Genomic DNA, 26,919 nt, shown 5'->3' with positions numbered 1-26,919 from the left:
AAATGAATTCATATTTAAACTAAACAAAGCCTCAGAGATCTATGCAAGCCAGACCAACCAAGCGCCTGACATGTAGACAGCAATATACAATATGATGGAAGCGGTGAACAGCAGTGGTCCTTACAATGCAACACCCAGAAAATTTTGAAGGCAATTACTTAACTGCAAAAAAGTAGCACCAAGAGACTGCAGAACTCGAGAGGAGGGTGAAAATAGCTCCAGAGCTGCTCCGTGGATGAGGTGAAGGCACGGAGAGTCGGGGAGTCAGCTTGCAGAGGTATTCGGGCTGCTCCACTAAGGTGTGGTGGTCTGTGGAAAAAATCCCGGTCCAGCGATTGCAGGCTTCGAGCTCAAAAGCTAAGCAACTTTCAGGATCTGGTGAGCAACCCTTAAAAAGGGTCTAAAATTGTTTTGAACAGTGTACTAGGCAGCACTGCCAATTCCAGGTGCTTAGAAAGGGTGGATCCGAAGCCGGCAGCCATTACGCAAGGCGACTGCGCAGCTGAAAAGTGAGGGAAAGCTTCCGAAAAGCGTGGGAAAACTTCAGAAAAGCACGGGACAACTCGCGTTACTGAAAGTAAAATTTTAAAAAGGAAGGAAAATACTTAAAAGCTTTGGAAAGCTATGGATCCTAAATTTTCACTACCAGGGAGGTTTGAAAACTTGGAAAGATCAAATCCAAAACTGGTCACTGTGGAGGAAAAGATTTTTGAGATACTGAATTGCTTCTCAATTAAAAAGCAAGTCTGAAGCAGAACAAGTCAATACATTACTGTACTCCATAAGAGCAATGGTAGACTATGTTATTGCCAGACAAGGCATTAATGAGACATCAGATGAATTTGATGAAGTTTTAAAAGTCTTTGAGAACTACTTTAACCTGATCAGCAATAAGATTCTAGAGAGGGCCAAATTTAACAGAAGGGTCCAGAAACCAGGTGAATCGGTTGATGATTTTATTAATGACCTTTACAGGCTAGTGGAAGGATGCGAATATGGAGACCTAAAATCAGAATTGATGAGACTGTATTGTAGTGGTTATTGCTGATGAATCTCAATCAGATTTATTGCAGTCTAAAGAAGATCTCACCCTAGAAAATGCAACCCAGTTGGTGAGGCAAGCAGAGGTCCGTAAGCAGAACAGACCAATCCTGAGAGGTGTAGAAAAACCTTGGGTCAGGCAACCTCCAATGGCCATACAGTTTCATAAGCACAGGACTGTGAAAGAAGCACCAGAAAAGAAGGTATACTTGGGAGGGAAGTTGCAAGACACCATGAAAGCCTGCCAGCGTTAGGACGTCAAAAAGACCCACAGGTGCGAACAGTGTCCTGCAAATAAAACAGAATGCTTTCACTTCAAGAAAGTTGGCCATTTTGGGAAGATGTGCCGAAGTAAAACCTCTACTTCAACAAGTTATAAAGAAAAAGTCTTCACACGTAGAGCTATTAATGAAATTAAACAATCTCCTTCGGAAGAGAAATCAGAAAGCTTCCTTGGTGAGATCAGTGACCCCAATCATGTATTCTGGACTGCAGATACCCGTGTCAACGGACATTTAAAAAAAAAAATTATTCATTCAGGGATGTGGGCGTCGCTGGCCAGGCCAGCATTTATTGCCCATCCCTAATTGCCCTTGAAAAGGTGGTGGTGAGCTGCCTTCTTGAACCGCTGCAGTCCATTTGGGGTAGGTATACCCACAGTGCTGTTAGGAAGGGAGTTCCAGGATTTTAACCCAGCAACAGTGAAGGAACGGCGATATAGTTCCAAGTCAGGATGGTGTGTGACTTGGAGGAGAACTTGCAGGTGGTGGTGTTACCATGCATTTGTTGCCCTTGTCCTTCTAGTTGGTAGAGGTCGCGGGTTTGGAAAGTGCTGTCTAAGGAGCCTTGGTGCATTTCTGTAGTGCATCTTGTAGATGGTACACACTGCTGCCACTGTGAGTCGGTGGTGGAGGGAGTGAATGTTTGTAGATGGGGTGCCAATCAAGCAGGCTGCTTTGTGGTGATGGTGCCGAGCTTCTTGAGTGTTGTTGGAGCTGCACCCATCCAGGCAAGTGGAGAGTATTCCATCACACTCCTGACTTGTGGCTTGTAGATGGTGGACTGGCTTTGGGGAGTCAGGAGATGAGTTACTCGCCTCAGGATGTGCTGGGCTCCCCCATCATTGAGAATGGGGATATTTGTGGAGCCACCTCCTCCAGTTAGTTGTTTAATTGTCCACCACCATGAGGGAGGGTGGTAGGTGGTAATCAGTCGGAGGTTACCTTGCCCAAGTTTGACCTGATGCAGTGAGACTTCATGGGGTCCGGAGTCGATGTTGAGGACTCCCAGGGCAACTCCCTCCCTACTGTATACCACTGTGCCACCACCTTTGGTGGGTCTGTCCTGCTGGTGGGACAGGACATACCCGGGGATGGTGATGGCGGTGTCTGGGACATTGTCTGTAAGGTATGATTCCGTGAGTATGACTAGTTCAGGCTGTTGCTTGACTAGTCTGTGGGACAGCTCTCCCAACTTTGGCACAAGCCCCCAGATGTTAGTAAAGAGGACTTTGCAGGGTCGACAGGGCTGGGTTTGCCGTTGTCGTTTCCGGTGCCTAGGTCAGTGCAGGGTGGTCTGTCTGGTTTCATTCCTTTTTATTGACTTCCTGGCGGTTAGGTACAACTGAGTGGATTGCTAGGGCATTTCAGAGAGCATGTAAGAGTTAACCACATTGCTGTGGGTCTGGAGTCACATGTAGGCCAGACCAGGTAAGGACAGCAGATTTCCTTCCCAAAGGACATTAGTGAACCAGATGGATTTTTACAGCAATCGACAATGGTTTCATGGCCATCATTAGACTAGCTTTTAATTCCAGATTTATTAATTAAATTCAAATTCCAGCTTCTGCTGTGGTGGGATTCGAACCCATGTCCCCAGAGAAATACCCTGAGTCTCTGGGTTACTAGTCCAGTGATAACGCCACTGCCTACCCTGTACATATCACCAACTTTATACTAGTGTAATGACCAGGTAGGAGGGGTCTAGGGGTTTCCCCTCAGCCTTTGCCTGGTTTAACCGTAACAGGGTTTAATTTTAAAACACTCTGTTCTTAGCTCCCCTTAGTAATTCCTTGTTCACTGCTCCAATTGTAAGGCAAAGAAATCAAACAGGTTTCCTTAGATTTAAACACGGAAGGTAGAAGTTTATTAATCTTAAACTCTAATCCAGTTAACAACTACAAATATGCGACGTGACCATGCTAGCATGCATATGCGATAAACACACACAGATAGAGACAGAAAAAGTAGAAGGAATAAAGGGGAAATGTGGAAATGTTTGGGGCAATATCTGGTAGTTACAGTCTTTTAAGTTCAACGTGGAGTCTTTGGTTGCTGGTTAGTCTTGCAATTCGTTGGGGCCCAGTTTACGCTTCAACTTGTTCCGATGTAGGAGTCCTTCTATCTTGAGGCTTATGTGTCTGGGAAGAAAGCAATAGAGAGAGGCAACCAGGTGAGAGACTTGCTTGTTTCAGCTTAGGTTGCACACTGCCTTCTGAATTCAAACTGTCCTGTGGCTAGTTCAAAAAACCTGGACCAGCCAGTTAGTCATGTGACCAGCTGGTTTAACCAGTCCTGGCTCTGTGTCTGGAATGCACTTCCTTACACCTTCAATGTCTGGTGATCAAAATTCATTTGGGTTAATTGGAGCAGGGAATAGTCCTTTGTCTCCACAAGCAGTGTCTCTTAGTATGCAAATGTCCTTCCAGCCCAGTGTCTGGTGATCTTCAAACAAATTATTGCTTCACTCCAGCAACAGTTTAAAATCAATGTTCACATGACAAAATTAATATGCCTCATTCTTGGCAGGTGGGGGTCTGCATGATACTAGCCACTGGAGCAAGTGGAACAGTTTTATTACACAATGAATCGCTGTTATCGACATATTGCCTGCAGCCAACAGACAATCAGGTGCACGGTCCAGGTGGGATTGAACTGAAAGTCATGGGAAAGCTGCAGGCAACACTCCAGTACAAGGGAAAGCAGATATTGGAAACATGGTATGTTCTACAGAATCAAGAATTTTCTCTTTTATGTAGAAGAGCATGTATAGACCTGCATCTTATCAGGAAAGTGGAAGAAATTCAGCAGCAAGAATCCAGGAGTCACTTCCAAAAAGACTTTCCAAAATTATTCACTGGTCTGGAAAGACTGAAGACCGAATACAGCATTGCATTGAGAAAAGATGCTAAACTGGTATGTCTTTTTGCGCTTAGGAAGATACCACACCTACTGATGAAGCAAGTCGAACTTCAGCCAGAAGAGCTGACGAGGATGGGAGTCATTTCTCTTGTCACCAAGCCAACAGAGTGGTCCTCGGGAATGGTTCCCGTTCCCAAACCTGATGGTACTCTTCGCATTTGTGTCAACTTAATTCAGATTAATAAGGCTGTCACATGAGAAATCCATCCGATGTCCTCAGTAGACGAAAGCTTGGCAAAGTTATCCAAAAGTATCATGTTCGCAAAGCTGGACATGAATAGTGGCTTTTGGCAAGTCCCGTTAGACGAGTAGTCAAGGTTACTGACAACATTTATCACTCCGTTCGGAAGATTTTGTTTTAATCGTTTACCATTCAGTATAACATCTGCACCTGAAATATTCCAAAGAGCTATGTCGAACACTCTACAGGGCCTAAAAGGAATAATATGCCATATGGATGACATCTTAGCCCATGGTGAATCTGTCAAAGAACATGACCTGAGGGTTAGAGCGGTTTTGAATCGTCTACAAGAAGAAGGCCTCACACTTGATGAGAAATGTGAATTCTTGAAAATGTCTATTCATTTCCTCGGGCACATAATGACAGACCTGCAAAAGAAGAGAGCCATTCATGAATTCTCAATTCCTACTTCTGTCCAAGACCTCCAATGATTCCTTGGAATGGTTAAGCAACTAGCAAATTTTCTGCCCAATCTAGTACAAGTTACTGAAACTTAAGACAACTATTAAAGAAAGCTCAAGCATGGTGTTGGAATGCACATCAGGAGCAGGCATTTCAAAAGATCAAGGAAATGCTGTTTTCGTCAGATATCTTATAACCCCTCACTACTGACCACAATTGCAGCAGACGCCTCATCTACATAGTTGGGGGCAGTCCTTTGTCAGGAACTGTCAGATGGATGTCATAGATCGGTTTATTATGCATGTCGAGAATTGTCTGAAACTGAGACAGGGTACGCCGTCGTAGAGAAAGAAGCTCTCGCAGTCATGTTGGCTTGTGAAAAGTTTTAAGATTATACCAGTGCCTTAAAGGTGGTCATAGAGACAGACCCCAAACCCCTAGTTTCCTTACTTGACGAAAAGGAACTCGCTCGAATGCCTCTGAGAATCCAGAGATTCCGGTTGAGACTAATGAGATTCACGTATGAAACAGTATATGTACAGATCAGATTGCAAATGACAGCAAATGCATTGTCCAGAGCTACTGTTGACCATCCTACAAAACAGGATGTTAATTTTGTTAATGAGATTGAGTCATATTCACAGTTTACTGCATCACAATGGCCAGCAAGTTCAAAAAAGCTCCAAGAAATTCATCATGCTCAGATGCAAGATGTGGAATGCATCCATATATGCCAGTATTGCATGCAAGGTTGGGCACAGCAACATTCCAGTGGAATGGTGATGTAAATCTACTTCAAGTACAGAAGCACTTTACTATTGTGGATGATTTGTTGGTATATGGCGAGAGGCTGTTGATTCCGTTGTCACTTAGGACGGATATCTTGGGACAAAAATACATTAGGGCCACATGAAATGCAGAGCATGGGTTCAGTCGTACGTGTTCTGATTGCTAGGTATGCGTTTTGCACAGACCAGACCAGAGGGAACCCCTTATATTGACACAATTTCCAACCAGATCGTGGGAACGTCTGAGGATTAATCTTTTCATGTTTAATGTGAAATCCTACCTGATTATCATTGATTACTTTTCAAGATGGATAGAAATCAAACGTTTGTCAACAACGACATCTGAGACTGTCATTCGAGCTTTAATGGCGATCTTTGCAACTCGTGGCATTCCTGACGAGATTGTGTCAGATAATGGTCCCCAATTTGCTAACGACAACTTTATGCACTTTGCGAAAAATGTGGATTTGTACATCTTACAAATTCCCCTAGATATCCACAATCTAATGGTGAAGCTGAAAGAGGAGTCAGAACTATCAAAACACTGTTGACGAAGAATGAAAATTTTCAAACAACTCTCCTAAACTACAGATCTACTCCATTGCTGTGTGGATGAGCACCATCAGAACTATTGATGGGGAGGAAACTCAAAGCTTCCTATCCTCCCCAAAAAATTACTTTGAGGGCTAGAAGTCCTGGATTATCAGAGTTCAAGACAGAGAAAAGTCTTATCGGAAAAAATGTTTCGAATTATAATAGAAGATATCATACCAGAAATCTACCCAAGTTGATGGAAGGAGAAAAGGTATGGATATGAAACCAAGGTAGAGAAGGAGTAATCATCCAGAGAGATGATAATCAACAGAGATCTTATTTAGTACATACATCAGAAGGTACTATCAGAAGAAACAGGAAAAATCTTATCTCAATTCATCAGAGACGTCAATCAGTCATATATTTGGATGAACCAGAGGTTGATCCTGAAATTCAGAAAGGACTGGATACTACAAAACTCAATGAAGGCCATCTAAGTCAAGAAACAAGAGTTCAGAGAAAGACTACTGATCTTCTGTGTCTGACAAGATTGGGGAGAGTTGTGAAGCTTCCTGACAGATTGAATCTGTAATGTCAGAGACTTGGGGGAGATGGGGTAGTATGTAAAGTAAAAATGAATGTATATAGAAAAACAAATATATGTATGAAGACTTGGGAGATGTAGTATAAGGGTTTGAAAGGGTTAATGTTTGGGATAGTGTGAGTAGCACCTCTTACTGTGATGATGTCAGAGATCACATGTGTAAGAGACTGGAGAGAGAGAGAGAAGAAGCATCATGTCAGCAGAGGGTTAGACATGCTTAAGTGAAAGTGTATGTAGTTACTATAATGTAATAAATGAGTTACTGTTTAAAGTACCCAAAGCCTCAGAAATTTATGCAGGCCAGGCCAGCCAAGCATCTAACGTGCAGACAACAATATGCAACAAACTTCACACTGTTTAATCCATTTACATCTGGAACCAGACAGCGAGATATCATCTTTGGGAAGCTTATGATGCATCTTATATGGCAACTTCTGCATTTTTATGTCTAACTGTCCATGTATATTCGCCGTAACTTGCTCTCCGATTTGCGCACGAATGTGTTATTTGCGAATTGTTTCATGGTATAGGGTCAATTTAGATTATTTGCATAGGTATTTTTAAATTGAAAAGGTATCAGATACATTGTGATGATGATGGCAGAATCTTTGCAAACAAAGATAATGGGAAGGCTTCTCTCTTTGGTAGTTGGCATGATCATTGGTGACTGAAGAGGCCAGTTCTTGATCTGCAGGCTCTTGAGCAGTTGGGGCACCAGAACTCCTAGCTTGGAGGGGCTCTGGTTTAAGCAGACTTCTTTCGTTGTCTGCGTCTTTCTTCAGCAGCCTTGCGCCTGTTTGTTTAGAACTTGTAGGCTGCTCTCCTGGTTGTTGTGTGCCATCTGTTTCTGTCTGCTGTCTCCTGCTCCCACACCTGCTGGTCAGTGTCAGCCAGAGAGAGCTGACATTTCAGCTGGTGTTTGAAGCATTTTTAAGGTACACCTTGATCTTGCTTACTGGAGCATAGTTCACCATAAAGCACAGCTTTTGGCATTCTGGTATCCTCCATGTATGACGTATGTCCTGCCTAGTGCAGTTGGCATTGTAAGAGAATGTATTTCAATGCTGGACAAATTGGCTCTGTTGAGGACTTCATTATTTGTGATGTAGTCCTGCCATCTGATGTTCACAATGGATCAAAGGCAGCGCTAATGGAAGCACTCCAGCAGTCGCATTTGTTTTCTGTGTAAAACCCACGGTTCTGACCCATACAGGAGGGTAGTGATGACAACCACTCTGTATACCTGAATTTTGGTAGGTACATTGTAGTTGATTGTTAATCAGTTTAGAATTAGGCTTACTGTGAATGGATCTATGACTATAAGCACATTTACATTCGACGAGAACATTTCAGTATTTAAAAGAAAACTGATATGATGAACCATATTAGTCAAGGTTATACACTAATTTCACATGGTCATAAAAGCAAGCAGTTTCAGAGCAACAATTCAGCAAAATTCATTGAGAGTTCAAATCTGGTGCTGCTAATTACTCAAATTCATCTACCACAATAGGGTACATGTTAAATAGAGTTACATAGAATGCACGGCACAAAAATAAGTAATTCGATCCAAGTTGGTGCTTATGCTCTACACGAGTCTCCTCCCAGTCCTCTTCATCTAACCCTCTCAACATTTTATTCCTTTGTCCCTTGTGAGTTTATCTAGTTTTCCCTTATATGCAACAATGCCAGTTCTGATGAAGGGTCACTGACCTGAAATGTTAACGCTGCTTCTCTCTCCACAGATGCTGCCAGACCTGCTGACTGTTTCCAGCATTTCTTGTTTTTATTTCAGATTTTCAGCATCTGCAGTATTTTGCTTTTATGCAACAATGCTAGTTCGCTTCTGGGTGACCAGGTGGTGTGACTTACAGAAGCAATTAATTTATTTATGGGGGAGGTGCTGTTATGTTTTTGCCACTTTGCTGGATATTTTATATATCTGATTTATCTCAGAGCAATGCAGATATGACTCTAGTTCTAAATCAACAATAGGTTTATTTACAGTACTTAAAAATATTTTATTTTTTAAATTTTATTTCGAGATACAGCACTGAAACAGTCTGTGCCGACTAACAACCCATTTATACTAACCCTACAGTAATCCCATATTCCCTACCACCTACCTACACTAGGGGCAATTTACAACAGCCAATTTACCTATCACCTGCAAGTCTTTGGCTGTGGGAGGAAACCGGAGCACCCGGCGAATACCCACGCGGTCACAGGGAGAACTTGCAAACTCCGCACAGGTAGTACCCAGAATCGAACCCGGGTCCCTGGAGCTGTGAGGCTGCGGTGCTAACCACTGCGCCACTGTGCCGCCCAGCATTTGTAAGATGCCTGTATCAGAACACTCTTGTATTTACTAGAACCTTCCAGCATGTTTTTTTAGTTTCAGTTTCATCAATTCTAGGCTTAAGCAATCAGGTACTGTAAACAGATCAGTGAACAGACTAATACAATCAAACCATTGAACACTACAGGTGCCACATTATTTTTTTCAGTGCCATGCGCATCTCATACCATCTGATCATAGAACAAAAACAAATTCTTAGCAGTTGCTGAGAAGCAAATGGCACATTTTTGCACATGTATTGGAAAAGCAACTCTATGATCGTAACTGAGTTATGAGGAAGGTGAACATCTTAAGGAATTTTATTCAGCAATGAGTCAATCACAGCAATCTGCTGTCTGGTTGTTCAGAGTAAGTATTCTGACTTGTGGAACGATGATTTGAAGAAACTGTACTTGGCTCCCACTTTTATTAGAGCTGGCTAAGAATGCTCCATAGACTTTTCATAAAGGAGCAAGGCCAGTGAGGAAATCTAAATCAATTCTGACAGAGGTGGCAGAGGTCCCACTGCCAGCCCCGAAAGTGTGGGTGGGGGCAACTCCGCTTCAGTGGGCAGCAGGACCCAGGGCCTCATTTTGCTGGCAGCAGCGAATTAAGTGACTGCCACCGGGGTTGCTGTCTTATTCAGGACAGGGCCCACCCTCGACCTGTCAGCCCAATCAGAGGGCGGCAGCTCAGCAGGACCACCCCTAGTGGTGGCCATTGCTGGGGCTGCACCTGGATGATGAAGGCCCATCGATGACCATGCACCCTCAAAATCAGGTAAGTGGGGTCTAGGGGTGCTGGTGCCAGTCAGGCCCCGGCGAGGGTAGTGGTCGCTGAGAACAGGCAGTGTTGTTGCTGAGGGGGTGGCCATTTCTGCCGGAGGGGCCCCCTCTGTGGTTCAAAGTGATGAAAAAGGAGGGCTCTTTGGAGACTGCTGGGAGGCCACCAGGGTTTACCTCGTGATCTTCCCACATAGCGGTGGGCCCTCCCAATGTGGGCAAAATGCCACGGAGGCAGGAAGAAGCCATTAATTGGCCACTTAAGTGAGTCATTTGTCTTCCAGGTGGCCAGGTCGTCTGCCACCTTTCCCACAGCTGGCAAAATGACAATGGCATGCAAAGACATTGGGCACACCTCCTGACTCCTTCCTGTGCCATTTTGCTAGCCTTCCTGCCATACAGCCTGTCCCCAAGGGGCTGGTAAAATTCAGCCCACAGTTTTGGATTATTTTCAACTCTCGCAACATAGGATATCTGAGTATTATTTAGATGATTCCCAAGAGCAAGAGCTGATATAGCCCATATTTTCTTCTTTGACAGCATGTCCAGATGACACTTGACCAACAGAGTGCTGTTAATTGAAGTTGACTGATGTATATCCCCATTTCTGTTTGCTGCCAATATCAAGTTTCTCTAAATGTATACTGCACTTTAGCCACTATCAAATGCCATTGAGAGAATTCATTGCTACAATTATTGATTATGAATTACCATTGTGAGGACTGTCAAGGAAATAAATAATATAAACATCACACCTAGATCCACTGGTTTGCAGTTTTTGAATAAGTTAAATTATGTCCATTACATGGAATTCCAAGATTTTTGCCAATGTTTGTGTTTGACATTCTGTTACTCCATTCATTTATAATTAGGGCCATTGGTTGTTGTTAATTGAGAGTTATTTTCCTGAATTTTTATTGGTGTTTTGGGATCACATTCTGCAATTCCATTGATTTTGTTTTTCTGTGCAAATGAAAATCGGTGGTCTCAACCTTAATTCTGGTAATGGCTTAATCCTGCAGGTTTGTGACATCTTTCTGTTGAGGCCTGTAGTGGTACTAGCCTAAATGCCCTGAGAACTGCCAGCACAATCTGTAAGGAAATTGAATGACTAAGAGTTAAAAAAACCACTTCAGAGCGCATCCATGTGGCGTGCCAATGTCATATATCCTGCTGTCACCAGTCCCATCTCCCCTCCCACCCCATGCAAGCACCAAAGATGTGACCATGCTGGTGCAACAGCCCACAACTGAAGATGTGAAGATTTGCTGACAGAGCCTCCATCCTGGACACACTGTTAGAGTCAGAAACAGAGGTTAGCGCCAGTTCTGCTGCATTGATGCCGAATTTTCGGGTCCATGGCATTTAGCAGGGGTGGGATTGAGTGGAGGAGGATGGGAAGGTAAGTGGGGTGGGATTTCTGAACTTGTGGACTAGTTTAGGAGTTAGCCAGCCCTGGGAAAATGGTCATAAGAGTTGGGTGGCACTGGGGGATGATTATGTGAATTGGCAAATTCTATACAAATTCGCCTGTAATCATGTGCATCTAGTGCAAAGTTATATTTTTCAGCAGACTTTTTAATATTTGTAGGTCATCTTTTCCATAAATTTGGGATCACTGAATCGGACTGGTACAGAATAAAACAGAGCATAGACTCTAAATGTCGAACAGCATGGCGCAGAAAGCAACGTGGACAGAGCTTGGCTGTAAAAGGTTTTGCCCGAAGGACACCGTCATCTTCAGTTATGAGTGGAACAGGTACAAAAATAGATGGTGTAAACATTACCAAAGAAAGATATTTCACATATCCTAGTTATTGGTTTCATTTTTGTACTTTGAAGGCATGTTTAAGCAAAGTATAATAGCAGTTAATCCAATAGAGCAATTATTTAGTCTATTTTTACATGTATGTGTTATAGTTTATAGTAATATATTTTTGTCATAACAAAAGTATGCAAGGGGAAAATTTTCTTGTGTTGCTTTGCTGACTTTACTCCATAATATATAAACTGACCAGTAATGGTATTGGGGTAGCACTTTTCAAGTTGGAATTAAAATGATGGAGCTGAACATATCATTGCCACCTTACTCTTCACCTGTTCTTCCTTTAAATTGCTTCCGTTTGGCTTCTACTCTGCCCACAGTACTGAGATTGACTTGGTCAAAGTCAGCCACATGGTTGGCATTCTTCCTTATTCTGTCTGCCAAGTTCAACAATGTCAGCCTCTGTGCACCTCTGCCTCCTTCCATCTTAAGTGCAGTCCTCTAGATCCTCCTCAAGTGATTTTGTTACTTACTTGTCATAACAGAACCAACACATCTCCAGGAATGGCTTTACCTCCCGTCCTGTAACGTCAGCCACAGAGTACACAAATCTTCCATCTTGGATCTATTCTCCACCCCCCCCCCCTCCCCCCCGTCCTCATTTACCTATCAGTTTCTGTAGGTTGATAACATTCCCTTTATTCCTCTCCAGCACTCTCAACTTCCAACCATTTCTGAGTTATAAGATATTTTGTCCGAACATGGATGAGTCATAATTTTCTCTATTTGAACATTGGGAAGACTATATTGCTATTTTATTTGGTTCTTGTGTTTCAACCGTGACTCAGCTGGTAGCATTTCCACCTCTGAGTCACAAGTTTACAGGTTCAAATCCCACTCCAGGGCTTGGGCACAAAAATCAATGCTGACGCTCTAGTGCAATACTGAGGGAGTGCAGCACTGTTGGAGGTGCTGTCTTTCAGATGAGACATTAAACCGACGCCCCATCTGCCTGCTCGGGTGGATGTAAAAGATCCCATGGCACTATTTTGAAGAAGAGCAGAGGAGCTATCCCCGGTGTCCTGGCCAATATTTATCCTTCAATCAAAATCACAAAAACAGGTTACCTGGTCATTATCACATTGCTGTTTGTGGGAGCTTGCTGTGTGCAAATTGGCTGCCACATTTCCTGCAGTGCAACAGTGGCTACACTGCAAAAGTACTTCATTGGCTGGAAAGCGCTTTGAGAAGTCTGGTGGTTGTGAAAAGTGCTGTAAACATGCAAGTCTTTCTTTTTCTTGCCAGAAACTTCATACTTTGTCTCCAGTTCCATCCCTCTCCCACTTATTCAGTCTGAATCAAATGATGCAAAACGTCAGTGTTTTATTTAACCCTGAGTTATTGAAACCCACATGTTATTGAATCACCAACATGAATTACTTGGGTTCATACTTGGCTTAGTTGGTAGTACCATTGCCTTTCAGTTAAAAGGTCATGGATTCAAATCCCACTCCAGAGACTTCAGTCCATAATCTACCTCGTTGTACTTGTAATAATAAATCATATGTACCCTTACCCAGCTGGTGGAAATAAATCTTTTTTTCTAAACTGCAGAGCTGCAGTTTACAGGAATAGAAATAAAGCTACTTGTTAAGGAACTTTGATCACTTAATTGTAGCATATTTTAAAAAAGTTTTCACAAAGATTGAATGCAAAGATCTGTTTGTTTTCTGCAACAGTATTGAGGAAATGGTTTAGATGCTGTGACTTAATAAAAGAGAAAATTTTTGACTAGCCAAATAGTTCTGTTTCCAGGCACACTTTATTTGCTTTTATAAATAATATATTACCCACTGTGGTCTTTGCAGATTTTCACATATCCCAATCATACATTACATAGGCTGATTTCACTGTGGTTTATTTTACTATAAACAAAATCCCTTAGCTTATATTATTTATACCGCATGCTAACTGATTTTAGGATTTTGACTTTATTTTATAAGGAAAGAATTGATGTAATAGCTTTATTGCATGGGATTTAGATTCTGCAGCAGCCTTTGTCAGCTATGATTGTACTGTTCCTGTAATCCTGTGGCAATTTGTAAGTTTAATGTCTTGTAACTGTTTAGTACAATGTGGAGGTGCAGAGAATAGGGGAAAACATTTCACATTTTTGAATTATTATGAAGGGAAAAATTAATAACAGTAATGCATGTTGTAACAAAGATTAAATATGTGTTACTTATTAAAGACATTCGAGCAAGGACTGCTGCAATGTATGTCGTTTGCATAATTTGAGGAGTTGCAGTTTTCTTTGAAATTCACTTACAGATTTTCTTCTCTTCCTCATACCTTCCTGCTGAAATGATCAGGAAATAAAGCAAGCAAAAGGTGCTGGGCAGGTCAAAGTCAAGAGTCAGATACACTGATTGCTGTTAAATAAAGGTAGTTCATTAGTTCAGTCGCCTGCAATTGCTTCTCTTAAGTGAAAGAGATGATGGCATACAAAAATTACTTCAGTGAAACACTGAAAAGACATTGGTGCAGTTTTTACTGGAGATGTGCATCTGCATCAGATGCCTCAATAAAAGATTGGAATTATTCCTGCAATTTACTTGGAGCTTGGTTGGGACCAGCGCAGGAGTCCAGAGGTAGAAATGTCAAAGTAGGAATGGAAGGAGAACAGTCAAGGCTACACAAAGGTGTTCGGCAAAGAGTTGTCCAATCATTGTTCAGTCTCCAAGTACGAAGGAGAGCCGCTGCATGAGCATAAGAGAGGAGATGAAGCATTTGTAAATTATCTTGCAGTGTTTGCAATCATGGACAATAGCGTGGAAGAGATAAATCGGCAAGTGTTGCACCTGCTGAACTCATATGGGGGAAGTGTCGGGGGAAAACTGTTGGAATCCAGGATGGTGCAAAATGAACAAGAGGATTGTGGAGGAATTAGCCCTGAATAATAACTTTGTCTGCACTTTTCAGGTTTTTCTGTTTTTATTCACATTTCCTGTTTTTGCAGTTTTTTTGAATTGTTATAAGGAGTGGTCTTTTAATGAGCAGGGTGCTATATATATATGGTTTCTGTATTAGCAACCATAAAATAATATGATTCCGATATTAAAAAGAGAAAATGCTGGCAATACTCAGCAGGTCAGGCAGCATGTGTGGAGAGAGAAACTATTAACATTTCAGTTCAATGACCTTTTATCAGAACTGGAAAATGTCTTCAAAGTAACAGGTTTTAAGCCCGTGCAGAGGCAGGGCAAAAGGTGAGGGTGAAAGAACAAAAGGGAAGGTCTGTGATAGGATGGAAGGCAGAAGAGATTAAATGACAAAAAGGATGATGGTGCAAGACAAAAGGAGATGGTAATGGGATAATTAAAGAAAGAAAAGTTAGATTTAGAGGAAGTATAAATGGGAATAACAGAATCATCATCAACAACTGCTGTCCGAAAAAATGTGGATAGAGATTAGGATCTAAAGTTGTTGAACTTAGTGTTGACTCTGGAAGGCTGTAAAGTGCCTAATCGAAGGATGAGGTGCTGTTCCTCAAGCTTATGTTGGGCCTCATTGGAACCATGTACGAGGCCGAGGTCAGAGAGGGAATGGGGTAGAGAATTAAAATGACACGTGACCGGAAACTTGGGGTCACGCTTGCAGACTGAACGGAGGTATTCACCCAAATGGTCACCCAAGCTGTGTTAGGTCTCCCCATTATATAGGAGACCGCATTTGTAAGCAGCGAATACAGAATACTCATTCCCTATTTGATTTCTTGATGACTATCTTATATTGATGACCTCTAGTTTTGCACTATGGTAATTGGCACCAGCCTTTCCTGAGGGAGTTGCAGTTAAGCACCCTAACATACTCGAATAAAATGTGGAAATAGGCAGTTTGGAATGAGCTTCCCAATGCAGTCATTTTTCCCAGTTTTAACCCACACACCTGCACCCAGACCCATGCATTCATCCCAGGAAATTACAAGTTGGAATATTTAATTCATTTAAAATCATGTACAGAAATGAAATAAAGGGAGGGAAAGAAAGAAAGGATTAAGATGTAGACATAAAAGAGGCAGAAAGAAAAATTTAAAAAACAGAATTTAAAAAAAATTCCAACAATAATTCAATTAACAGCCCGCTGTTGGGAATGCTGTCCCTTTAAGGGATGAGTGCCTGCCTCCAGAGCTGCTGGACAATCATAAGGCCAGTAGCTGTACAGTACTCGCAGCTCCACTGGGAGCTGTGGCCGCTGCCAGTACTACAGGAGGCCCTACAGTACCAAGGGCACCGAAGACCCCGGGAAAGGTAAGTGGGGTTGGGGTCGCCGGGGCTATTTAGAGACGCCCTAGTGACGGGGTGGGGGGGTGGGTTGGTGAGGGTGGGGTGGGTCTTCCTGGGAGAGGAACAGCAATTACCTCCGGGGGCCCTGGATTGCCCCCAAAGGAGGGACCCGACCCTGACCCTGTTAGGAGGCCACCAGGTTTTACCTGGTGGTGTCTCACCATGGTGGGTGGCCCTTCTGCCACCTTTTAAATTGAGGTGGAGGTGGAAAGAGGCCTTTAAGTGGCCATTAACTGGTCACTTAAGGGCCTCAGCCTGGGGTGGGAAGACCATCCTCTGACCTTCCCGCCCTGGACTAAATAGGAAGGCATTGGGAAGGTGACGGGTACTCTGTTTCCCCACCCCGCCTTCCGACGCAATTTTATGGGCTCCCTGCCCCTCTTCCCATCCCTAGCAGCCCATAAAATTCAACCCGTTTTTTTGGCTGTAATTAAGACTTTCACACAGTTAAAAAATCACTTACACCTGAAGGCACAGCCTGGCATGTTTAGTGGGTAACTAATGGGTAAGTATAGCAGTTTCACGCTCTTAACATTGGTTTCAATGCTGCATCTATTGGCGAGGTACTGATGTAGTGCAGCTTTTGGAACAATGGGATAAATTGGACAGCAGTTTCCAGATTTCCACTTTTAACTGTGCATGTGTAGACTGTGGACAATTCTGGCTGATTTACTCCATAATAACAGTGAGTAATAATAGCCTCACCATTATTTTTAACAAAATATCTGGGCCGTAATTATTGTTCAACTCGTTAGCAGGCACCTGGTAATGGCATATTCCTACATTTTTAAAATCTGAAACCATGAACTCTGTTTTGATTTACAGTTTTGACCGATAGTGACAGGTTTGAGCCCTTGTTCCCTTATATCAGCCTGAATAAATGGGAATAGAGGGTTATAATAGGGACTGGTGGCTGTTTAGTTCCCCTTTTGCTGTATTCTAATATGGGTTAGAGGCTAATGAAGGGCTCTGAGGTGTTTTTCTCAAATAGCAGCTTTTATCACAAGTTACCAAAATTAGTTATTTCAGACTTCCAGCATCCGCAATATTTTGCTGTTGTATTAGGATTCATATATTAGTAGATTGCTTTTCAGGTTCATAATCTGACTACAGTTACTTTGGTGTAGAACTTAGATGCTTTTAAAAAAAATTATTCTTATGATATTGGCGTCACTGGCAAGACCGGCATTTTTTGCCCATCCTTAGTTGCCCTGAGAAGATAGTGGTCTTCTTGAATTACTAATCACTGTTTGATACAATCATTTGGAAACTTAAGTGGTATGGAAATATGCAATACAGGCAGTTGCGTGAGGGCATGAAATGGAACTGGAAGTAAATTGAAGGTAGAAGCATGGTTTACAGTGTGGAGAAATGTGAGGCAGAGCTAGGTAGCAATAATTGTGATAGGAAGGCTGAAGAAAAATAAGAAAGAGAAAACATAAACATACAATGAACATTAACTCTGGCAAGAGAAAATAGTGATTCTTTAAATTAAAACATTTAAATTTTTCAAGTTTACTTGTCCTGAATTGATTTGAAACAGTATTATTTCAGCTGGAGACTGGGGAAAATAGTGTGAAATAAATTTTCCTTTAAGAAATATAAAACATTTTTTAACCCTGGTCAATTTTCTTATCTGTAACCCATGGGAGCTGCAGCCAATTATAGATATTCTACCCTTTTCCTAGCTGCGATCAGCCAAATCTGAGGGTCACTCCTGAAAACCCCTTGGTCTATATGGTGCAGCTATTTACTGGGGCTGATGATATGATGTATTGTTCGCATGAATATGTACCCTGAAGCTAGTGTGTGGCCAGAGCACCCAGCATGTCTCGTACACTAGCCAACATCTGTAATAAAGGGTATCCATGCACAAACTTTTGGCAAGGCTCATTAATGTCCCACATTTCATTTAAATTAGTGAGTCTCTCCATTAAGCAACAGTAGCACCTGAGCAGCACTCCAGTTGCAAAACACCTGTTTAGAATCGGCACTGAAGAGCTTGCCCTGTTAATAAAGAAACTCTTCAGATAGCCAGCAGCACTTCAATGCTTGCGAGTGCCTGAAATTCCAGCCCAGCTTCTTCCCATCCTTGGTGCTGGAGTACCAGAAAAATATTTAAGTGTACTGACCTTGTGTTATCAAGTGAAATGAGATCTATGAACATACGAACAACGACAGACAGGTAAAGACTCTGTGGTCCACCCAGGTGGTCCCACACAATTGTGAAACTTTGTGCATCACAATATATATATACTCTTCCATGTACCTGCACCCCTCGCCAACCCAAATCCATATGATGTGCAAGCATAGGCTAAAAACCCAGGCCAATTTGGGGGAAAAAATATGGGAAATTCCTCTCCGACCCATCTAGGCAATCAAAACTAATCCAGGAGGTCACTTTGCCCCTGAAATTCCTGCAGTACCTCTTGTAAGAGGTCATGTCCACCCCAACTAGAAGCATGCCCAGCTCGAGCTTGAAGGAATTCAGTGAATCGGCGTCCAATGCATGACGTGACAATTTTTCCAGAGGTCCACTATTTTCTAGGAAAAGAGCCACCTCCTGACATCTAACTTAGGTCTGGCCTTACACAACATAAAATTGTGACCCCTGTCCTCCCTAATCTATTTACTTGGAACAAACCTTTGACTGGAACATGATCAGATCATCCCTAAGTCTACCCTTCTCAAAAGTGAAGAGTCCAAACTCCTTTAGCCTAATAACCAAGATGCTATATACTGGGAATTAGTCAAGTGGCCCTCCTCTGCACCCTTTGTAAAGCTTCAATATCACCCACCATGTGAGGACACCAAAACTGGACATAGCACTCCAAATGAGGCTTTAACAAGGTCTTGTACAGGACAAAAGTAGTATGCCTCATCTTATAACCAGTTGAGGACACCCCAACAGGAGTCTTTCTAGCTATTGCTTCATGGCAGTGCTCATGTATCTGTAGACATGTATGCACAAGAATTCCCAGATCTCTTTCTTTCTCCACTTTCTTCAGTGCATTTCCCTGAAGAGTATGTCTATGTTGAGCATTTGCTCTACCCATATGCATAACACTGCCCTTTTCCAAACTGAACATAATTTTCCAGCCCTGAGCCCAATCTCCCAGTACATCAAGATCTGCCTGAAGCCGTCGAACATCAAGAGTGGCACAGATCTTAGTATCATCTGCAAATTTACAGACCTTGGTCCCAAAACCTACATTTAGATCATTAATATAAATAGTAAAGAGCGGCAGTCCCAACACCAATCTATGTGGGACACCACTGGTGACCGGTCTCTATAAGTCCTTTTTGTCTATTTTCTACCAGCCAGTTCTCAATCTAATGCCAGAGGCTTCAATCATGGAGAGAGATGGAGTTTGGAGTGGGGACTGAAAACGATGGCTTCAGTCTTCCTCATGTTTAATTGAAGGAAATTTCTGCTCATCCAGTACTGAATGTTGGATAAGCAGTCTGATAATTTAGCAACAGTGCAGGAATTGAGAGAGTTGGTGGTGAGGTAGAGCTAGGTGTCATCAGCATACATACCCAAGCAGCAGCATGTAGATGAGAAATAGGAGGGGCCCAAGGATACAGAGGTTAACTCCAGAGGTTAACGGTGCAGGAGCAAGAAGAGAAGCCATTGCAAGTGATACTCTGGATGCGCTTAGATTGATAAGAATGTAACCAGGTGAGAGCAGTAAAAGATTCATAAGTAGCTATTGTTCCAGTTTTAAAAAGGAATTCTGAAGCATGATCTAGTGAATTATGACCTGTTGGCTTGAGATCTATAGTAAGAAAAATATTGGAATCTGTATGAAGAAAGCAAGTCATTACATTTGACAAAAATTGAGATGATAATTACAAACCCTGGCTTCTGAAAGCCAGATCTAATCTATCATACATTTTTTGATCATTTAATAAAAGTGGATGATGTTTAATATTATGAGGGTGTTTGATTAGTTGCTTCAAGAGAGATTGAGGTTGAAATGAAGGTAAAGAGAAAATCATAAATGCTAAGAATATGAAATATAAACAAAAATTGCTGGTGATGTACGATAAGCTAAACAACACCCAAATGTTAACCTATCGTTTTCTTTATTGGCTAAAATGCAACACTCTGGGATAAAGTGGAAAGTAGTAAATAAAATACATTGGCAAATGATAGTAGTGAGTGGTGACAGCGAGTTAATTTGATAGCTAGGGTAGCAGCATGTCCCGTGAGTTAACCCTGTGCTGGCCATCATATTTATAAATGGAATGGATGGATGAAGGTACCAAAAACATATGTATTCTTAATTTATTGGGGAAGTAAGAGGTTTAGAGGAAACAAATAGAAGGCTTTAAATTTGTTTGTCAGAGAAGGGTTTTTATTTAGTCATCTTGTGAAGAACGATTAGATTTAAGGTCCAATGCAGAGGCTTGATTTGCTTGCCTGTTTATTGTGTTCCCTCTGTGAATGCCATGACTGGGATGGCAGTAGCACCCCATGCAGGACTCTTGAGTACTGTTGCAGACTGCCTTGGAGGGAGTGGCAAAAACGAAGCACTGTGGAGGAACAGGGTAAATAGGTATGGTTATGAGGAATGATGGTGCAGGAATAGGAGCAGGGGGGCTAGTTTGACTGTGTAACTTCTATCTCTATTCAAGATGGGATGGAGCATATGATTTGAGGGCTTCTGGTTGCTGCTACCACCCCCCTTCCACCCCCACAACTGACTACTGCTCTCTCCTCCCGCCAGTCCATACCCCTGCCCCCGACAACCACCGCTGACCTGTCTCTGATCTTCCCCGATTCCAGCCTCTGCCTTCCCACTCCTGATGGCCTACACACTTGATTTGACTGCATACCCTCCCGATTGCTCCCCCGACCTCCCCCTGCCCTCCCCAGTTTCGCGATCCCCTTTAATCACTTAACTGGATGACTGCCTTTGGTGTCAAAGCAGCCAGATCTCCCATCCTTCACCAGTGAGATGGCTGGAGATACCTATTAAGTGTTTGTAGTTTGCTGTCTTTGATGCTAGTGTGGCCCAGGGTCAAATATTGGGTGTGCCTCAGGCCAACCCATTCAGACCATTCTACCCCTGCACACCCAAAAATGTGCATGCTCGAATTTCTAGCCTTCATTATATTTCAAACACTTTACCAAAACACTACCAGACCCCATGCCACCACCAGCATTTATGCATCCTAAGGCCCTTTCTTAATATTTTGAGGTTACTGGACCTCACCGCTCTAGGACACCTGGACACCAAGACCCTTCTTTCCAATTCTTACAGACCCTGGCATTCCCCTTCCAAGTACTACTGCACCATGCCACCACCTTCCACCCCTGATTCAAGGAGGTCCCACGGAGAAGGAGGATGGCATAATGGTCTCTGTCAAAGAAACCATGCAGTGACAATGCACTCATAGGGCTGGATTTTACATTGGGCGGATGGGAACTGGCCACTGAACGTAAAAGTTGGTGGCGAACCCGCTTCCACTTAGCCTGGGGATCTGTCCGGCATTTTAAAGGTCCCCAGGCTTTAATTGTTCCCAGGTGGGACTTCCACCTGCTTCAGGGAGGAAGTCCCACCTCCTTGAGCTGCCGGCCAATCAGCCAGCTGGCAGCTCTTAGTCCCAGCAGTGCCATCGGGAGCGGTGACCACTGCTGGGACTGCAGCCCAGCCGAGGACATGGAGCCAGGAGTCCTGGTAAGTTTGGGTTGCCTCGCAGGTGGTAATTGGTCAGGCCCCGGCGAGGCAGGGCCCATCCCCGGGGCGCAGAGAGGCCGCCAGCTTTTCCTGGGCGGCCTTTCCCAGCTCCAGGATGCCGGCTTGCCACGCGCAAAATCCGCATGGAGGCGGGCAAAGGCCCTTAAGTGGCTGTTAATTAGCAACTTAAGGGCCATGATTGGCCTGGGGTGGGTGGCCCGTTTTTCGCCCCCCCCCGCCCTACGTAAAGTGGGGCAGAAGTGGGTTGGGAAGGCCTCCCAGAGCCTCCTGCTCCATTTTACGCTGCCCCACCCCCCACCACTCCCCCCGCCACCATCCAGCTCGATGGGGTGGCGTAAAATTACGGCCACAGAGACTATTGTTGCTGACTTTGACAAAGACGGTCACCTCTTCAATCTGATTTGCTTCTGTCAAGTACGTGTAATAAGGAAAATGTTACAAAAAATGTGAACCTTATAAGTATACTGTTATGAACGTTGGAATTTGTAACATGATTATGTTTTAAAAACTGAGATTTTTAAAAGTTTAAGATGGTGTCTTCAGTCAGGTGACCTCGCATCCAGTCTGCTTAAGGGCAAGACCGAAATCTTGGTTACCAGGACAATAGAGAGGACGGATCAAAGACTTTTTTTTCAAAAAATAGAGACTGCAAAGGTAACACCTGAAGAAAAATGGGTTTCACCCTCCCAGTCTTTTGGATCGTAAACAAGAGTCAGTGACTCTGAGGATGCCCTTGTACCAGGCAGCTTTTAACATCTGGAAACAATGGAAGGCCCAGGTGGTGCTTCTGAAACCAGACTCGTGGACTTTGCATATTGGAAAAGGACAATGAGCTATTGACGTTTGATTCCTGATATATTTAAGGCAGACAGGGTGTACGGAAGACCAACAGTAGCAACCTCAGAGCAGGCTGTAAGAAAGGAAGACAACGATGGCAGCCTCAAGGGGGAGAGAAGGAACTCCTGCTCTCAGAGAATATTGATACAGCGAAAGGCTACGAATGCTTGAACCTGTTCTAAATTTGAAGTTTGTGGAAAAGTATAAACCCAACAGGATTACCAGGATTCGCCTTATTTACGGACGTCCAGGTCGAAAGTGCTTGGAGAAGTGAGCGAAGACATTGACTTTGAGAAAGGTCTGAGAGATCCACCCATTGTAATTGGGAGGAATTTGGGACTTATAAACACAACGGTTTTGCTATCAAAGAGGATTGTGTAACGTATAATTGTGGTGTGAGGTTTTCAAGCATTTTAATAAATAAATAAAGTACCTTACTTTGTAATTTGGGTTATCAGCTACTTACAAAGTACTGTTGAGTTAATGGGGAGTTCTTTTAGTTTAGTTATTACAATTGAAGTCTGAAAATGTGAAATCTTGTAGCTAAACTCCAGAAAACCTGTTATGGAAGGATAATGCTGGAGCCTATCTTTATTCCGTTTCACATTTATTATACAGAGTAAAAGGATTACAGACATGTAGCTCCCCATTCAAAACCCTTCACCAGTCTCAGCAAGTGTCTGCTTATAAGTGCTCAATTAAGACCCCAATTAAAACCCTCCATCTGCATTTAATGAAACAATTGATACACAATTAACATTAACATTGTTGTGTAATTCTTTAAATTGGTCTGTTGGGGGGTCGTATCTCGTATTTTTAACATTAACGGTCTCACTAAGGTTGTAACAATACAAAAGAAATAGATATAGATCAAAAGATAGATACGTAAGTAGATAGATAGATTCGATTTGCCCAAGATTGCCTGATGTTTTTCTAGTCTTTGACCCAGGCTTGTATTCCACATGGAAAGCCACTTTAGTATCTGGAATAGACCCACAGAAAAATTACGGCACAGAAGGAGGCCATTCAGCCCATCATGTCCGTGCCGGCCGAGAAAAAACTAGCCACCCAATCTAATCCCACCTTCCAGCACCTGGTCCATAGCCTTGCCGGTTACAGCACTTCAGTTACATGTCAAGGTACCTTTTAAAAGAATTGAGGGTTTCTGCCTACAGCACCATTCCTGGCAGTGAATTCTAGGCACCCACCACCCTCTGGTGAAAAAGTTTTTCCTCATGGCCCCTCTAATCCTTCTACCAATCACCTTAAATCTATGTTCCCTGGTAAATGACCTCTCTGCTAGGGGAAACAGGTCCTTCCTGTCTACTCTATCTAGGCCCCTCATAATTTTGTACACCCCTCAGCCTCCTCTGTTCTAAGGAAAACTGATGTTGCTGTGAGTTTTTCCAGGATGCAGTAGTCTAGAGATTGGAATGACAGAGAAGAAAGCTCCCTTCATTTTCAGTTTTTAAAAAAATGGAAATTTCTGTAGGTTCTGTTTGATTAATATGAAAGATACTATTTTCTGCTGCTCTTTTCTTCCACTTGCTTTTTTTCCATGTATTTCACTTTTATCTCTTCAGAAGGAGATCTTGCCTTTGTTAGCTTTTAGAAAACAATGCCTGTGATAGAACTGTTGATCTTGCCACTAATAAATTGAAATATTAAAATCTTGCTAAGTAGGACAATGCATAATTGGTCTACAGTGCAGCTGAATTGCAGTCACACTCCTGCTGAAAATGCTTGTTGATGGTCAGATACTTTATCACCAAGGGATAGAACACTGGAGGATGGGCCATCCATGGACAGTTATCATGCACCTGTTATCATTGGGTTCAGAGTGGATTTGTTTGAGACGTGTGTTCAAGTCACTTGCCCATCCATTTGCTTGCTGCAGAAGGTAATTAGGTAAACCACGGACAAAATACAGGAATTTGATGCCTGTATTTTAAAAATGCAAATAAGTCAGGTCTATGAAACAAATACATTGGATATGAAATAATAACAAATACTTTTGATATAGTCCCAAATAGATATGAAAACTTTTCTTCCTGTATCTGTTGAAGGGGGAATGCAAGGATCTGTGTCATCATCTGGAGATTTACAGCAGAATCAGGCACAAACACTCCACTATGCATTGGCAAATGCTCAGCAAGTTCATATTCATCGCATAGGAGAGGATGGACAAGTTCAACAAGTAGTGAGTATTTTCAAGATATATCACAGTAAAATTTATAAATCAGAACGCAAATTCCATCCACCTTTGAGTCAGAGATTGGCATTTCTGTGTTGTAGCCTTAAATTCAATTCATACTCCTTTTGAACTCCTGCTGAGAACATGGGATTGCAGAATTTAACTGTTCACAGTGAATTACGGTATATTTATCTGCCTTACCTCACACAGTCATGATGGCACAGAAGGAGGCCATTCGGCGCATCAAGTCCACATAGAGCAATCTAGTCGGTCCCATTCCCCTGCTCTGATCCGGTAGCCCGGCAAGTTTATTTCCCTCAAGTGCCTATTCAGTTTCCTTTTCAAATTATTGATCATCTCTGCTTCCACCACCTGTATAGGCAGAGTGTTCCAGCTCGTTACCACTCGCTGCGTAAAAATGTTCTTCCTCAAATTCCCCCTTATATCTCTTGCCCAGAACCTTAAATCTGTGTCCCCTAGTCCTTGCACCATCAGCTAATGGGAACAGCTTTTCTTTGTCTGTCTTGCCTAAACCGGTCACAATCTTGTACAACTCTATCAAATTTCCCTTCAATCTCCTTTGCTCCAAGGAGAACAACCCCATTTTCTCCAGCCGAACCTTGCAGCTAATCTGCCTCATCCCTGGAACCATTCTGGTAAATCTCTTCTGCACCCTGTCAAGGACCCTCACATTCTTCCTAAGTGTGGTGACCAGAACTGGACACAATACTCTAGTTGTGGCCTAATCAAAGCTTCATAATGATTCAGCATAACTTCCCTGCTTTTTGCACTCATTACCTCTATTAATGAAACCCAAAATCCCTCTCTCAACATGTCCTGCCATCTTCAAAGATCTATGCAAATGAGCCTCCAGATCCCTCTTTCCAAGCACACTTTTTAAGAACCTTGCAGTTAAGCCTCCTTATCCCTTCTGCCAAAATGCATCACCTCACACTTCTCTGTATTAAATTCCATTTGCCACTTATCTGCCCATTCTGCTAGCCTATCTATATCCTGTTGTAGTTGATTGGTATCATCCTCACTGCCACACCTCCAAGTTTGGTGTCAATAGCAAATTTTGAAATTTTACTCTTTTTAAAATTTGTTCCAGGGATGTGGGCGTCGCTGGCTAGGCCAGCATTTATTGCCCATCCATAATTGCCCTTGAGAAGGTGGTGGCAAGCTGTTTTCTTGAACTGCTGTAGTCCATGTTGGGTGGGTACACCTACAGTGCTGTTAGGAAGGGACTTCCAGGATTTTGGCCCAGCGATAGTGAAGGAACGGCGATATAGTTCCAAGTCAGGATGGTGTGTGGCCTGGGGGGGGGGATCTTGCAGGTGGTGGTGTTCCCATGCATCTGCTGCCCTTGTCCTTCTAGGTGGTAGAGGTTGCAGGTTTGGAAGGTGCTGTCTCAGGAGCCTTGGTGCGTTGCTGCAGTGCATCTTGTAGATGGTACACACTGCTGCCACTGTGCGTCAGTGGTGGAGGGAGTGAATGTTTGTGGATGGGGTGTCAATCGAGCGAGCTTCTTTGTCCTGGATGGTGTTGACTTTCTTGAGTGTTGTTGGAGCTGCACCCATCCAGGCAAGTGGAGAGTATTCCGTCACACTCCTGACTTGTGCCTTGTAGAAGGTGGACAGGCTTTGGGAGTCAGGAGGTGAGTTACTCGTCTTAGGATTCCTAGCCTCTGACCTGCTCTTGTAGCCACGGTATTTATATGGCTACTGCAGTTCAGTTTCTGGTCAATGGTAACCCCCAGGATGTTGATTGTGGGGGGATTCAGTGATCGTAATGCCATTGAATGTCATGGGGAAATGGTTAGATTCTCTCTTGTTGGACATAGTCATTGCCTGGCTTGAACGTTATTTGCCACTTATCAGCCCAAGCCTGGATATTATCGGACTGCTTCAGTATCTGAGGAGTTGCAAATGGTGCTGAACATTGTGCAATCATCAGCGAACATCCCCACTTCTGACATTATGATTGAAGGCAGGTCATTGATGAAGCAGCTGAAGATGGCTAGGCCTAGGACACTACCCTGAGAAACTCCTGCAGTGATGTCCTGGAGCTGAGATGATTGACCTCCAACAACCACAACCATCTTCTTTTGTGCGAGGTACAACTCCAACCAGCGGAGAG

At 43.0% G+C, this 26,919-nt stretch overlaps 1 protein-coding gene across 19 annotated transcripts in view; it reads left to right on the top strand.

Moving 5' to 3' along the window:
- The window catches only part of banp (BTG3 associated nuclear protein), a 376,487-nt gene that overhangs the window by 144,811 nt on the left and 204,757 nt on the right, over positions 1-26,919 (top strand). For 17 of the 19 annotated variants that reach the window (XR_010976672.1, XR_010976674.1, XR_010976675.1 and 14 more), the window contains exons 9-10: positions 11,522-11,689; positions 24,653-24,787. Coding sequence is in view for 8 of the 19 variants with exons in the window: in XM_068049288.1 (XP_067905389.1) it covers positions 11,522-11,689; positions 24,653-24,787 (303 nt within the window). In the remaining 11 variants the exon portion in view is untranslated. The remainder of the gene's footprint in view (positions 1-11,521; positions 11,690-24,652; positions 24,788-26,919) is intronic. The other 2 variants (XM_068049289.1, XM_068049291.1) reach the window with 1 other exon arrangement.

This window comes from Heterodontus francisci, chromosome 17 (assembly GCF_036365525.1).
Source record: "Heterodontus francisci isolate sHetFra1 chromosome 17, sHetFra1.hap1, whole genome shotgun sequence".
In the NCBI taxonomy this organism is placed as follows: domain Eukaryota; kingdom Metazoa; phylum Chordata; class Chondrichthyes; order Heterodontiformes; family Heterodontidae; genus Heterodontus; species Heterodontus francisci.
This window is presented reverse-complemented; position numbering and strand designations above follow the sequence as displayed.